General features: G+C 46.9%; 1 protein-coding gene across 3 annotated transcripts in view; it reads right to left on the reverse strand.

Moving 5' to 3' along the window:
- Window positions 1-3,158: 3,158 nt before the first annotated feature.
- Window positions 3,159-15,333, reverse strand: part of PTAFR (platelet activating factor receptor) — a 37,692-nt gene continuing 25,517 nt past the window's right edge. For all 3 annotated transcript variants that reach the window (XM_037057157.1, XM_037057158.1, XM_037057156.1), the window contains exon 2: window positions 3,159-6,294. In XM_037057157.1, coding sequence (XP_036913052.1) covers window positions 5,218-6,246 — 1,029 coding nt within the window. In that variant the 5' untranslated portion in view covers window positions 6,247-6,294 and the 3' untranslated portion in view covers window positions 3,159-5,217. The remainder of the gene's footprint in view (window positions 6,295-15,333) is intronic.

Consider the following 15,333-nt stretch of genomic DNA (forward strand, 5'->3'; position numbering starts at 1 on the left):
AGACAGGAAGCCGGAAGCAGCGGGGCTGGGCCCCTTGCCAGCTGCTGTGATCCTTAAGAGACTCCTACCCCAGCACACACCAAAGCCAGGACAGTGCCTAGAGGGGCGTGAGCAAAATCACAGTCGCATGGGGGGAAGACAGAAGGAAAGGGACCCACATTTACTAAGTCTAGCTCTTTCACCATTACAAACCATGGAACCACCCTGGCTGGTGTGGCTCATGGGTTGAATGCCGGCCTGTGAACCAAAGGGTCGCTGGTTTGATTCCCAGTCAGGGCTCATGCTTGGGTTGCAGGGCCAGGTCCCCAGCAGGGGGCACATGAGAAGCAAACACACACTGATGTTTCTCTCCTTCTCTTTTTCCCTCCCTTCCCCTCTGTCTAAAAATAAATAAATAAAAATTTTAGGCCCTGGCTGGTGTAGCTCAGTGGACTGAGCCTGGGCCTGCAAACGACACGATCCCGGCTCGATTCCCAGTCAGGGCACATGCCTGGGTTGCAGGCCAGTTCCCAGCGGGGGACTCACAGGAGGCAACCATGCATTGATGTTTCTCTCCTTCTCTCCTTCCTTTCCCCTCTAAAGATAAATAAATAAATAATATTTTTTTAAAAAAGGCTTTAAAAAATAAATAAATAAATTTTTTAAAAATAATCACAGAACCCCTCCAAGCCTCAACTTCCCCATCTGTAAAATAGTATGAAAATATCGATTCTGTCGCAGTTGTGAGGATTCATGGGATAAGATTTGTGAAGGTGACGAGCAAATATCTGGGGCTTAACAAAAAGTAGTCCCCTTTCCTCTGTACCCAGGTACCTGGGAGGCAGCCGTTGTCATATTCAGTCAGCTCAGGTCTTTATTTCACTCATTTCTATGTGGATGGAATAACCTACCTTTCATGGAGGATGTGGGACACCAAATAAACACTGCTTGGCAAAGTTACTGGATCAAAATATGTACTCCATAGGTGTTTGCTGGATACCTGGACAGATGGATGGATGGATGGATGGATGGATGGACTGATGAATGATTGAGTAGGTGGGGAGATGGTTTGCTGGCAGAATGTCAGGGGAAGCATAATTAGTATTACAAAAATACAAGTCTGCACAAAAAAACCAGTTATATTTTACAAGAAGATTTTATTGTACCTATTTGTAGCCACAGGTCTCAAGCACAGATATAACATAGATGAGTAAAAAGCAGCATAAACATACCCAGTTCTAGTCAACCATGACCAGCTGTAGGGGAAGTCAGAGATGCAATGTGGCTCCAATGGTAAAGATGTCTGGGAAATGCTAGACTCTTTGTGTGTTTTTTTAAATATTTTATTTATTTACTTTCAAAGAGAGAGGAAGAGAAGGAGAAAGAGGGGGAGAGAAACATCAGTGTGTGGTTGTCTCTCATGTGTCCCCTACTGGGGACCTGGCCTACAACCCAGGCATGTACCCTGACTAGGAATCAAACCAGCGACCCTTTGCTTCACAGGCTCGTGCTCAATCCACTGAGCTATACCAGGGCTCTGTTTAAACAGCCAGGGCTCTGTTTAAACTTCTGTGACTGTAAACGCTCTGTAGCCTCAGTCTTGACTGGTCACCCAGATAACTGGAACACTGCCCCAAAATAAATTCATGCCCTCAGGAAGGAAGCTAATGAATGCATAGTGTGGATAACTGCCTGATGTTATTTGTTAACCTAGAAATGCATTGTTCTTTCTGGTGGTCTGCATGACTACCCACCGTGTGCTTTTACTATTAATCCCCTGTGAAAAAGAGACCCTGTTCTGGGAGGGTGTGGATTTTCTCCCAACCAGCCACCACTAGGAGCAGACAGCTGCTTTGCCCATATATGTGAGTTTCTCCTATTAAAGCTCTTAGGAATTTGAATAAGACTACGTGTCAGTTCTTGGGAATCATTCCGGAATTTAGGCTTTTGGGGTTTTCCTCCAACGCCTACACTTAGCACTCTCAAGCCTATCCCTCATCTTTCCGGGTGGGGCAGGTCTTGCATGTGCCAACATTCCCCAGCTGAGGTCACTGGGGAAATGCCCTGAAGGGAAAGCTGACTTATGAGATGGTTGGAAATCCTGACTGGTGATTTTGTTCTTCAAAATAATTACAAATCAGCTTTTCCTATCATTCCTGTCACCATTGCAAGAAGCGAGACACAGAGCTTAGCAACCAATCCTGTGTTCACTGCAGTTCCATGCTGTGTAATTTCTACAATCACTTGGCCGTTCTGAGTCCCATGTTCCCCTCAGTAAGATAAACGGATTGGACCCATCCTGCTCCAAAATGTTCTGATCCTCTGAAAATCCCTGACATCTTCCTTTAAGGATGAACATAGAACTTTGGAAGGATGTGTATTATTAAATTCCTTTTCTACCTGTCCCTGAAGAGTCTCTTAAACCCTTTTAAAATAAATGTGTATAAATGCCAATGCGTCTGTTGATGCTACACCTGGGAAAGCAGTGAGCCTTGGAGACAGACTGATCTCAGTTCCAGGCCTTTTGCAAGGAACTGCCAATACATTGATGAGTAAGATTCAGTTCCTGCCCCAGGAAAGAGAAAACAGACATTGAAAGGCATAAACTTCAATGACCGCAGTAATTAAGGTACAAACAAGTTAGACCCTTCCAGCCCTTAAAATGCTGCTAGGAGAGACAATGACCCTGCCTGGAGGCCTTTGGGGAGGTTGTCTACAAGGAATATTCTGAGCAAAAAAGAAGAGAGAGCATCTGAGGTCATGAAGAAGCAGAGAGCACAGGGGGAGTAGACGTGGCTGTATTTGGGTGGTACGGAGACCAGCACGGGCCAGACCTAAATACTCCTCCATGGGTCCCAGGTAGGAACGAGACCCTGTCCTGTGTGTTGAGGTGGCATTCTGGAAGAAGCAAGGAAGTTAGACTGTTGACTTACTCTTAATTGAGCTCTTACTGAATACAGTACTCGTGCACTTCATACACATCATAGCAGTGTTTCCTGAGGTGCACTGTGCAAGTCCCTGGGGACATCTGAGGTGACTTTAGACAGGACACCAAGAATATTTTAATTTTAGTAATTACACTTGAAGCTTACCTTCTGCGTGGGGCAGGTGGCATTTGTTTTTGTTTACAATTTAGTAATAAAACATCCTTTTGAATAATTTAAGTTTTAAAAAGTGACCCAATTTAAAGAAAAATGTTTATTAAGCAAACATACTGCTGGTACATAGATATTGCAAAAATTGCAAAGTGGGCACACGAACCTTGACATTCAAGAAACACTGTGCTTTAGCGTATAAGCGTTTATCTCATTCCTAGCACTTTTGGTTGCAAGTAATAGATAAATCAGCTTCAGCAAAATAGGAGAAGATACCCTAGCCGAGAACTCTCACAGGCCCCAGAGGGAAAAGTGCAGCTGTGCCTCTGAGGGGCTTGGCCTGGAGGAGGAGAGCCGCAGGTCCCTGGTAACACCGCCACCCCCCTCCAGGCTTCGGGGTCTCCCTCTGGTCTCTGCTCTGCTCTGCGCATCTCCTTCTCTAGTACATGCATGTAGGTCACTACCCTCTGCCACCCTCCCAACCCCAGCACAGACACACAGACAGACACACACACTCACAGCTCCAGAGTTTCATCTCTTTGGGTGAGGGACCTGCGGAGCCTGAAAGAGCATCCCTGAATCTTGCTACTTGTTCCTGAGACAACTTGACTAGCTCACCTTTCATCCATCCAACTCCTATTGGAGGGTTGAGGGGGAAAAATTCTCAGAAGAAGGGAGAATCTTGGATGAGCAGGCACCCTGACCAAGAGGTATCTGCATCAGCAACTTAATTCACTGCTCAGAACAACCCCATAAGGTAAGAAATTCAGCTCCCAGTCCCTCAGTAGGAAGTGACAAAGGCAAAACTTGAACCTGGGTCTGTGTGACACTAAAGCTCTAGTAAGCCACACTATCAACCTGGTCGTCACCAGCTAAGTCTGGCCCACAGATACCATTGTGAATACAAGTGGTTTCCTGGCCCATTGGGAGACAGTTATCAAAATCATCAATCCAGTGCTTGCCCAGTAGACAAAAAACAAGGATCCCAACTTTATGGGAACACTATTGGAAAGGGAAGATTTCTTAGAAGGGCCACAAGGCTCTGGAAACCAGAGAAGGCTCTTCCAAGTCCTGGGTCTGAGGCTGCCAGATTCTTACTGTGGGTGGGCAGCTCAGGGGGCAAGAGGAGGCTCATTTGGATACACACACTGAAAATCAAAGTGCCTGCTGGCCCTTAGGACCCTAACTGCTCGGCCCACCTCTCAGACACTAAATTAGGAGGGATCCCCTAGAAATCAAGGCAGGGAGGAGACCTGGCAGGCTCCTTCCACGCCAGGGCCCCTCACACGCACAGGCACTTCCCAGCCAAAGCTCCTGTTTGCATGGAAGCCTCTGGGCAGCTCAGCACCCTGGGTGGCCAGAGTTCTGCCTTGAGAGGATTTTACCCTCCTACAGTGGGTGGTTGCCTGACAGCAGGTACTTCCTCACAGTCCATTACTGAAACAAACAGATGGATTTGGCGATCGTGTCCTTCCCACGGCCCCAGAGCCAACCCAGGCCTGAAATGAGGCCTCTGCAGGGAGACACAGCTGCCTCAGGAAACAAGCTCCCCATCCTAGAGTTTGGTCTCTGCACACTTTTTCTTCTCTGGTTACCATTCAGCACGTTGTTGGGTGAGTTGGAAGAAGTTTCCACCAAGCCACTTCCCTAAGAAGGGTCAAAAAGACCTTGTGCCTATGGGTAGAGACAGGGCGGCACCATCTTTTCTCAGAATTCTGTCCCAGAGAGACTGCCACGTCACCAGGAGAGTGTCTCTTTCCCGAAACCCCTTTCCCTGCCTTTCCAGTGATAAAGGAAGTGGTTGCCTGCACTGGCTTGGGCTGCTGTCCTGTAGGGTGAACTGGGTGGCTCAGCCCCCAAGTCCTGCCCCAGCTCCACTTTCCTTCCAGAGCTCTCAGATGCAGGCACTTGGGAGGAGGTCACCAGCCAAGGTTACTATGGCAGGTGCCCAAAGGCGGCTCAAGGGACTCATTCCAGTTCGGGATTTCAGCAGTCTGGCTCTTTACCATTCCCACCTTGGGGAGGTAGCCCCCACATCTAATGGGCAGCTGGGTGCCCCGGGAGGAGGTGCCCAGGCAGCAGCAAATATCCCCTCTTCCCCCGTGTCAGTCACGATGTCCACGAAGGAGAAGTCTCTGGCTGCCTAATTTTTGAGGGAATTGGCAGGGACCTGGTTGAGCGGCAAGACCACCTCGGTGCCCGTCTCCATGGTGGCCAGGGGGCACTTTCGGCTGCTGCGCATGCTGTGGAACCTCTCCGTGAAGTGCTTGCGGAACTTCTTGGTGAGGAAGCAGTAGATGACGGGGTCTAAGACACAGTTGGTGCTGAGGAGGCAGAGGGTGACCTGGTGTGCATCATTAATGGACTGGTGGAATTCGATGTTCTGGTAGCCCAGCTCGGCCAGGGTCCAGGGCAGCTGCACCATGTGGTGAGGCACAAAGCAGATGATGAACACGGCCAGGACCGTGCAGACCATCCACAGCGCCCGGTGCTTGACCTCCACGTTGCGCTGCATCGGCATGGGCTGCGTGAGCAGCGTGCGGATGATGACCAGGTTGCAGAAGAGGATGAGGAGGAAGACAAGGAGAAAGCCAAACACGAGGAAGACGTGAACGGTGAGGACCGGGATGCTGCGCTGCTCATAATGTTCAAAGCAGCGGGTGACGTTGCCTGTGCCGGTCTTGCTGGGCACTACGTTGGTGGAGTCCAGAACGAAGAAGTAGGCTGCAGCGGCCACAATGGACACCCAGATGACCAGGGACAAACAGATGCCACGCTTGCGGGTGGTGGCCTGAGCGGTCTTGATGGGCTGCGTCACCGCCTGGTAGCGATTGTAGGTGATGACGGCCAGGAAAGCCACTGAGCAGTAGGTGTTAATGAAGAAGAAGCAGCCAGCCAGATTGCACAGGTAGTGTGGAAGAATCCAGTTGCCCTGGTGGTGGTAATAGACTATCCACAGGGGCAGGGTGACCAGGAAGAGCAGGTCAGCCATGGTGAGGTTCACCATGAAGATCTTTATCTCATTGAGTTTCTTAGAAGGGTACAGGTGGACGAAGACCCACAGCACATAGCCATTGGCGATGACCCCCAGCACAAAGATGATGCTGTAAAAAATCGGGAAGAGGGTGTATCGGAACTCAGAGTCCACACGAACGAAATCATTTGTCTCCATCACTCTGGACTGGAAAAGGCCACTGGTCACTGTCCTGCTTGTCTGTGCCTGGAAGACCACATGGGAACTCTGGTTAATGAAGGGCCAGCAGGGGCTGCCTTATTTCATCAGTTCCAAGATCCCCGTTATGTGTATTTTTAACACTCTAAAATCAGTGGCCTCTTCCGATTAATTTTCTAAATAAAATGTTGTTGTTTTCTAAGGAATGACACCTGACATTGCATGAAATCAATGGCAGCTCAGTTTCAGTAATGGAAACATTTCAAGAAGCTTATAGATACTTAAACAGGTAAGTTTAAAGAAACAACTGGTTCTAATAGGAATTTTGTTGATTGAGAAATTTTTTGTGCTTTGCTCCATTTACTGTGGTCATGGTTTGTCTGTGTTAAATAAAGGTAGCTTCCATTATTCTAAGAATTCATTGTGATTTCTTTAGAAACTAAAAGTCACCCTCAAGGCACACTGTGAATTCCACAGTTCACCTGAACTACATAGTTTTATGCTGTGGGACCTTTTCCACCACTGAAGAGAGCTCTGCCATCCCACCCCAGAGCTCTAGGATAATCGTTTTTAAAGTGGGTCCACAGAACGAGGAGGGGGTAATATTCCTGAGACCTTTAGGGGACCCATGAAGTCAAAACTATTGTCATAAAAATACATTAAATGTAGCCCTGGCTGGTGTAGCTCAGTGAATTGAGCACGGGCCTGTGAACCACACGATTGTGGTTCAGTTCTCAGTCAGGACACATGCCTGGGTTGTAGGTCAGTTCCCAGCAGGGGACTCACGAGAGGCAACCATACATTGATATTTCTCTCCTTCTCTCTTTCCCTTCCTCTCTAAAGATAAATAAATAAAATCTTTTAAAAAATACATTAAGTGCCTTTTTCACTATGCTGACATTTGTATTCATGTTGTGGAACTGCTGGCTCCTTGGCATAAACCAAGGCAACAGCACCAGGCTGTAGTAGAAGTCAGATTCTTTATAGCTATTTACACAGTGTTTTTTTTAAAAAAAAAGCCAATTTCTCTTTAAATCACATTAAAATGTCCTTGGTAAAGCAAGGAAATTATTAATTTTATTAAACACCGAGTTTAATATTTAATAGTTTAATATTTAGTAGTTTAAATATTAAGCTATTAATATTCAACAGTTTGAGAGTTTGATATTTATTTTATTAAAATAATATTTTATTATTAATAATAAAATTATTGGTTTTATTAAAACAAAAATAAAATTTTATTAATTTTATTTGATTACACATCCTTTTTTTTAGTTTATTTATTTATTTTTAGAGAGCAGAGGAGGGAGGAAGAAAGAGAGGGGAAGAAACATTGTGTGGTTGCCTGTTATGTGTCCCCCTCTAGGGACCCAGCCCACAACCCAGTCATGTGCTCTGACTGGGAATCAAACTGGCGCCCCTTCAGTTCGCAGAGCAGCACTCCGTCCACTGAGCCACACAAGTCAGGGTGAGTATACATCTTTTTTAAAAAGATGAGTACACATTTGTTACTTTTTTCTTGAATTTATTGGGGTGAGATTGGTTAACAGTTATACAGATTTCAGGCATGTAATCTTACAACATATCACCTGTATATTGCAGTGTGTGTTCATGTGTTCACCACCCCAAGTCCAGTCTCCTTCCGTCACCATCTACCCCCCCACTTCTCCTACCCCCCACCCCCTTCCAGCTGGCAGTCACCCTCCTGCTGTCTGTGTCCCCCACTCTCTTTTTCTTTTCTTAATCCCTTCACCCTTCTCACTGGCCCTCCCTCCCTCCTCCTCCCCCTTTTTTTTAATATTCTGCGTCAAAATGGGAAACACTCCTACAAACTGAGGTAAATTGTTCATCTTTGGGAAAGCACTTATGTGACTGGTTGAGCTATGAGGTGGACTTTTTTGAGGATCGCCATTGTCATTTGAAAAAATGGCCAACTGTGTTTTTTCAGACTTGAGTATCTAGCAGACATTTTCTCAGATATGAGGATGTGAACCCGTTACTTCAAGGAAAACCAATTATTTATTGCCAATGATAAAATTCGAGCTTTCAAGGGAAAACAGAGTTTTTGGAAAAATTGTATGTGCCAGCAGGAGCTTGACAGCTTTCCCACACAAAGAATTTTCTGAAGAGATTGGTGCTTATGTTAATAAATGCAACTTTTTTATATCTTATAATGAAAGGTCAGTATTTGAAAGAACTGCATAACTCAGTGAACTGATATTTTCCCAATGAGGAAGACATAATATTTCAAAATTCTGCATCAGTAAAAGATTCGAAGGGTCAGATACTCCAATACCTCATGGGCTAACCAATTACAAAAAGTTGCATGATATGATCCAGGTTCCACATTGCAACTAACCTTTAAGGAACTACCCTTTTTGGCCCTGGCTGGTGTAGCTCAGTGGATTGAGCGTGGGCCTGTGAAGCAAAGGATCGCGGTTCGATTCCCAGTCAGGGCACATGCCTGGGTTGCAGGCCAGTTCCCAGTGGGAGACACATGAGAGGCAACCACACATTGATGTTTCTCTCCCTCTCTTCTTCCCTTCCCCTCTCTCTGAAAATAAATAAATAAAAAGAAACTACCCTTTGCGAAGCTCCGATGTAACATGGAAGAAGAATGGCACCAATGACCTGAAGAAGACATTCAAATATCGCCCCCTTTACAATGCTTGTCTGTGTGAGGCCAAGTTTTCTTCCTATATTTTGGCCAAAATGACACATCACCACAGACTGAGTACAGAAGCAGATATGAGTCCAGCTGTGTTCTGTCAAACCTAACAATGAAGTGATTTGCAAAAAAATGTAAATAAATGCTACTCTTCTCCCTAAAATGATTGTTTTGAACATTTTAGTTATTTTTCACTAAGAATGTTATTTATGTTAACATGGAATGAGTTTATTAGTGATTTCCATATGTAAAATTTTTTAGAATGTCTTAATTTTGAATATGGCAAACATTGATAGATATGACCCATATAAACAAAAGCTCGCTGGGGTCTTCAAAAATTGTTGAGGATATAAAGAGATGCTGAGGCCAGGAGATTTGAAAATGACTGCTCCACGACCTCAGTCAGGTCCTCCTCTCTCACTTCTGAGCCCAAGATGCCCATTCATTTGAGACTGGCTTTGTTTCTTTCCCCTGCTGGACCCCCTGCCTGGAGGGACCCTGTTCCTGGGGTCTGAGAGAGGTGAGGAGGCAGCCCACAGCTGGGAGTGCGCAGTGCTCCTCAATATGAGTTTCTGAGGAAGTCACATGCCCCACATGTGCCCCACACCACACCTGCCTCCTCCCCCAAGTCAGGCCCTTCCTCTCCCTGGGTTTAAGCTCCAGCTCAGCGGGGTAGGGGAAAGTCTCCTCCAAACCTGACCCTCTCCAGCCAGAAAACTCAACGCAAGACATCCTGCTGGGCCCATTCCCCGGTGCCAAGGCTGCCCAGGCTTGTTGAGGAAGCCTCCCCGTCAAGGACTAGGGAGGGTAAGTCTTGTGAGGCACTCACTTGGGTACTAAATGGAAGGGGTCACCAAACAATTCAGTAATCAAAATAAATAAAATTCCATTGCAATATTTTAAAAAGTCAAAAGCAGTATTATTGATTCTTCCTTTTTCCTCCGACTATGATACGGCTCTGCGGGGCACTACCGTGTTCCTGTCTACACTTAAAATGTTGGTGCTTCGCTGCGTCTCTCCACTCCACGCCCCTCTCCTTCCTTAGAGAGGGAATGGAAACTACTCTCTACACCTCTTCTCTTTGTGAGTTCTTTCACAGCCCATGCCACCAACCACCCTAACATTTTGGTGGCCCATACAGGGACATTCCCTATTTCTCCCCCTCCTCCAGCCTTCTGAGACTTGCGACTAGGAGAGCAGTGGGCAGCGGAAGCTCAGCCCGGGCTGACCCCCCAACCCGTCTCTGTGAGGTTCCGAGAGAGGGTTGTGATCCTTCTCCATCCCTCCAGACAGTGGGGCAGCCTCCTCCTCACCCATCTTCACGGCCAGCGATCAATATAAGAAAACTTGTTTTTTCTCCAGGACAATTTGTAAATTATACCCTTATAAGCAATATTGAAACATTTCTATTTTCCTCCCTGCCTACTCACTCCAGAATTTGGCAACTCTTAATGAAGTCATGCCAGGACTCTGGATGTAACAAGAAAGACTTAAGAAATTAAGGTTGACTTTCAAACAAAGCCAAGAAGAGCCCCTGGGAGAAAAGGCCTGGTACCTTGCTTTGTCACATGGTTCATGGCAGTCTTTACGGGACTGGGGATTACTGGAAAGCAAGAACAGAGCGAACTGTTCCCCACTGCCACAGGCAGGAGATGACACTGGAACAAACTGCAGTCTTGTGTTACAGCACCCCAACAGCCCAGGGGCCTCACGACAGCACCCCACCCTTTTTAATGCAATTATAATCCAATAAGAGCTCAAAGCCCCTGCCCACCCCTGCAAAAAATAAAATAAATAATACAATGTTGGTATTTTGACAAACTCATAGGTACAGACAACAAACTGACAGCGACCAGAAGGAAAGGGGATGAGGGGAGGTTGAAGTGGGTAAAGGGGGTCAAATGTGTGCTGTTAGATGGAAACTAGGTCTTCAGTGGTGTGCACACTGTAGTGTAGGCAGCTATTAAATTATAATGTTGTGCACCTGAAACTTATATAATGTTATTAACCTCTGTTACCTCAATTTTAAAATATGGTATTTTGTTCATAGACTTTTTTTTGCATTAACTGTTTTTTTAAAAAAGTCTTTTCACTATGCGAACAGGGCACATATATAGGCGGGCCTGACTCTCACTCAGGCACTCATTCATGGGACAAGCGCACGCAGCTGCAGGTCCTGGGCAGTCTGAAGGCCTCGGAGAAGAGACCAGTTCCTGCCCTTCAGTGGCTCACAGACCCTTTTGCAAGAGGAAGATTCCGAAATAGACAAGGGACACGTGTTACAGTGGGAGAGGTTCCAGATGCCAGGGTGATTTTGAGATGGTGCTTCTAGCCCTGACTTGGTGGTCGGGAATGACCTTCTGTCTCTACCGAAGGAAAAGGAGCTGGCCTGATGCAGACACCAGGCGGGGGGCGCAGCACATACAGGACCTGGAAGAATTAGATAGAGAGCAGCTGCCTTGTTCTCAGGGAAATGGAGACATTCAGTTTGGCTACAACTTCATGTGTGTAGGGGTGGGGGAGGGGGGCTGAGGAGAGACAGGGCCTACAAAGTCAACATCAGTCAACTTAAGGAGGGTCTTGCCTATTAGGCTAAGGAGTTTGAACTTGATTCTGCAGAAAATGGGAAGTCATGAAAGGATACAGAGCTTGGAAAGGACAGGGCTGGATCTGGGTCTGGGGAAGATGGCTCTGACTGCTGTACACCAAATGGCTGGCCATGCTTCGGCCGTGATGCAGACAGAAAAGCTAATGTTGGATATGGCGACATGGAAACCTATCTCACGTGATTAGAGACGAGTTGTTTCCTAAGCATGAGTTGAAGGGTGCACGAGAAGCAAGGAGGTGAACCATCAAATTCTCAGTCGAGAAGCTTAATAACTTGAAAGAAGTAGAGAGAAGTCAGTAGAGATATAAATACATACAATTTCAAATTGTGATGAAGTCAATAAGAGAAATAGAAATAGTGACATGATGAGAGTGGGTAGGACTCTTTATTAAAGAGAATAGAATAGACCGGGGAAGGCTTCTCAGAGAAGGTGACATAAACAAAACCAAAAGCTGATTTGCCATGAAGCCAATAAAGTTTGACCTTCAAGTCCCCCTCCTAGGCCTTGTAGCTAATTGTGTATTTGTAATTTGGTATCTTTTCTCCAAAGGGGGCCCCAAAACTTGGATAAGCTTTATGGTCCTACAAAACTTATATCTTCCCCTGGCTGAAATCTAAAAAGTGGGGAGAAATGCCCTGGCTGGTGTAGCTCTGTGGATTGAGCGCGGGCCTGTGAAGCAAGGGGTCACCGGTTCAATTCCCAGTCAGGGCACATGCCTGGGTTGCGGGCCAGGTCCCCAGTAGGGGACACAGGAGAGGCAACTGCATGTTGATGTTTCTCTCCCTCTCTTTCTCCTTCCTATCCCCTCTGTCTAAAAATAAATAAATAAAATATTTTTTTAAAGTGAGGAGAAACAAACCAAGAGAAAACCTGGAATTATTCCCCGCAAAGTGTATCATGTGTAAAAAGGGCCTACAGTAGGAACAAGTCCATCATATTCTGAAACAGGAATAAATTGGTCATGTTCAAGGAACCGAAAGGTCAGCGTGGCCCCAGAGGTGTGACAATTGGAAAGAGTTCTGAAGTGAGATCAGAGAGCAACAGACCCCAGATCGCCATGATAAGATGTTCAAATTTCGTTCTTTGAGCATCAAGGAGCCACTGGAGTATGTCAGGCAGGTGAGAAACATGATCCAACTTGCTCTGGATGCTGGGCAGAGAGCAGATGGTGGGGACAAGAGTGGAAGCAAAGAGACCATTTTGGAGGCAAGAGATGATATGACATGGATCAGAAATTGGCATTTCCAAGTTTTTTCTTCACCCCCAGCATGCAGCACAAGCTCAGCCAGAGCAGGAGCTTGGTAAACAGTTGCCAAGGGAAAAAATAGATATCTAACAACCGACAAGACTGACCCGTTTGTGAGAGCTGCAAGAGGGCTCACCCAAGAAGATGGTAGAGAACCCATCTATCCAGTGACATGACACAAGTGGCTGTCTGTTCCCCGCAGCAGCTTCCACACAAGGCAGAGTGAGCCCTCCAAATCTCACTACTCAAACTGTGGCCTTTGGACCAGGAGCACCAGCATCACCCGTGAGCTTGTTAGACCTGCAGAATCTCAGTGCCACACGGACCTGTTGTATTGATCTGTCTTTTAACAAGATTCCCAGGTGATTCCTGTGCACACTGAAGGTTGAGAAACACTGTGTCTCAACACAGTGCCAGCCACGTACCTGCCTAATCTAACACCTTCCATGGCTCCCCACTGCCCAGGATCAAGTCCAAGCTCCTTTCCCACCTCATCTTCCACCAGCCTCTATTGCTACTCACCCTCTACTTCAGCCAGACTGAACTTCTTGCTGCTTCTCTTAAGAACTCGATTTCTCCTCAAATCTCTGGGCCTGCACACATGCTGTGGCCCCTGATGAGCACGGCTTTTGCCTGTTGCCTTATCTAGCAAACTCTTACTCAACCTTTAAGACCTCATGGAAAGAGTGCCTCCTGTGGATCACCTTCCCTGATTGCCCCAGGCAGAATGAGTTGTCCTCCTCTCTGAGTCACCATAGTACCGGGCACATTACTCAGTGTAGTGCCTGCATAGTACGTGATATTGATTTCTGTGGCAGTTTTCTCACCAGGCTGGCAACTCCTTTAGGGCAGAGATTAGATCTTTTTTACCTCTTTGTCCTCGTGTCTGATAGTGGGAACTGAAAGACTGAATGAATGGCCAAGCCTTAGATGACTAGTCAAAGGAGACAGGCGTGAAGGAACGGTACCTAGTCTCTCTGGAGGAGGTATAGTAGCATGGGGAGAACAAGGCCTCTGGAGGCAGAAAGAGCTGGGTTTATACCTGGCTCTGCCATTTACTTGCTGTGTGACTGTGGGCAAGTGATTTCACCCCTCTGAGCCTCAGTTTCTTCATCTGCAAGATCTTACAATCCTAATAACAGTTCCAAAGATAAGTATGCAAAGTGACCACAAATAGCCAGGCCAGACTCTCCCCACTGGCCCAGCTCCTTGGAGCTCAGGGAGGGAACCATGGGTCACCATCAACCCCAGGGGATCTAACTCACCTCTGGCTTTCCTGCCAGCTCCAGATAGAGCTTTAGACTAAGGTCAACAAAGCTTCCCACAGCTCAGGAGGGAATGAGCGTTTGGAGGGAGAAGGAGGAGGCAGCTCAAACCAATCAACATGTGGGCACTACTCCCTGATGGGTCAAGGCAGGGCAGCAGGCCCAGGCCCAGCACTCAGCTGTGGGTGGGCTAGGTTGGCCATTAAATTCTTGGAGACAAAAAGAATTCCTCCATCTGGATCTCCCACCCTCTCCTCTGCAGAGCATTCAGCCCCAACCCCTACTCTGTCTACCATTCCCATCCTGTCTAATATTCCCAGACCGTACGGAACCTGAGAAAGCTGGACAGCCAGAGGGGAGGGACGACCAGGATCTGGGCAGAAGGAAGTACAAGCTGGTTACTTCCCCAGTGTGGACTGTGGGTTGGGAAGTTGGGTTTACCAGTCAGACTGGCCCCTAACACTTGTGGGACCATATGTGGTCAAAACTGCAAATGTTTACATATTTATAAGCTATAAATCAGCCACTTCCAAGTTCATGCACGCACCAGCAGCTCCTCCCAGGCCAGCAAGCCTGGGAATGCATTCACTAGCAGATTATGGGCATGAAAGGGAATGTAGGAGGGACACAGATTCCAAGTCCCACATGGTTCCAAGGATTCCTTGTTCTGAGTGGAGAGCGAGACTGGAGAGGAGCCAGAGCCAACGCATCTAAACTCAGAGCACTGGGTGTGACTTACCAGTCAAGTGTACAGACACTCTCATCCGTGATCACATTTCCTCCTTGAATCAGCCCTTGAGAGGTAAGCTTTGCAAAATGCCCATGTTTCCACGGAAGAAAGTAAAGTCAGAGAGGGAAACAGACTTGTCCACAGTCACACAGTAGAACAGTAGCAGATGGGATTTTGAACTCCAAAGCCCATCCTATCTCTCCTAGGCCAAGCTGTAGCCAGCCACTCTTTGGCCAGCTGAGCCACCAACAGACCTGACATCAGGAGCTTTAGATCCTGTGAGGCCCCAGGAAAAGACTCCTTTGACCTAGGGCCCTGCTTTTACCTTTGCTCCCCAGTCAGGAATTGAATGGGGCAAAGGGAGAGGGGGTCTGCTCTGCACCCATCTAACTGCTGCCGGGCAGTGCTGGAGCTGGAACCAAATCCTGGTGCAAACATTAAACTCACCCCATGTCTCTGACTCTCTGTTTTCTCATTTGTAAAGTGAAGATTTTGAAATGAGCGTAAGAGAAAACAAAATTGTGAAAACAATCCCATTTATAAGAGCATCAGAAAGAATAACATACACG

Source organism: Sturnira hondurensis, unplaced genomic scaffold (genome assembly GCF_014824575.4).
Source record: "Sturnira hondurensis isolate 20B ecotype Veracruz unplaced genomic scaffold, ASM1482457v3 Scaffold0009516, whole genome shotgun sequence".
Classification (NCBI taxonomy): Eukaryota; Metazoa; Chordata; class Mammalia; order Chiroptera; family Phyllostomidae; genus Sturnira; species Sturnira hondurensis.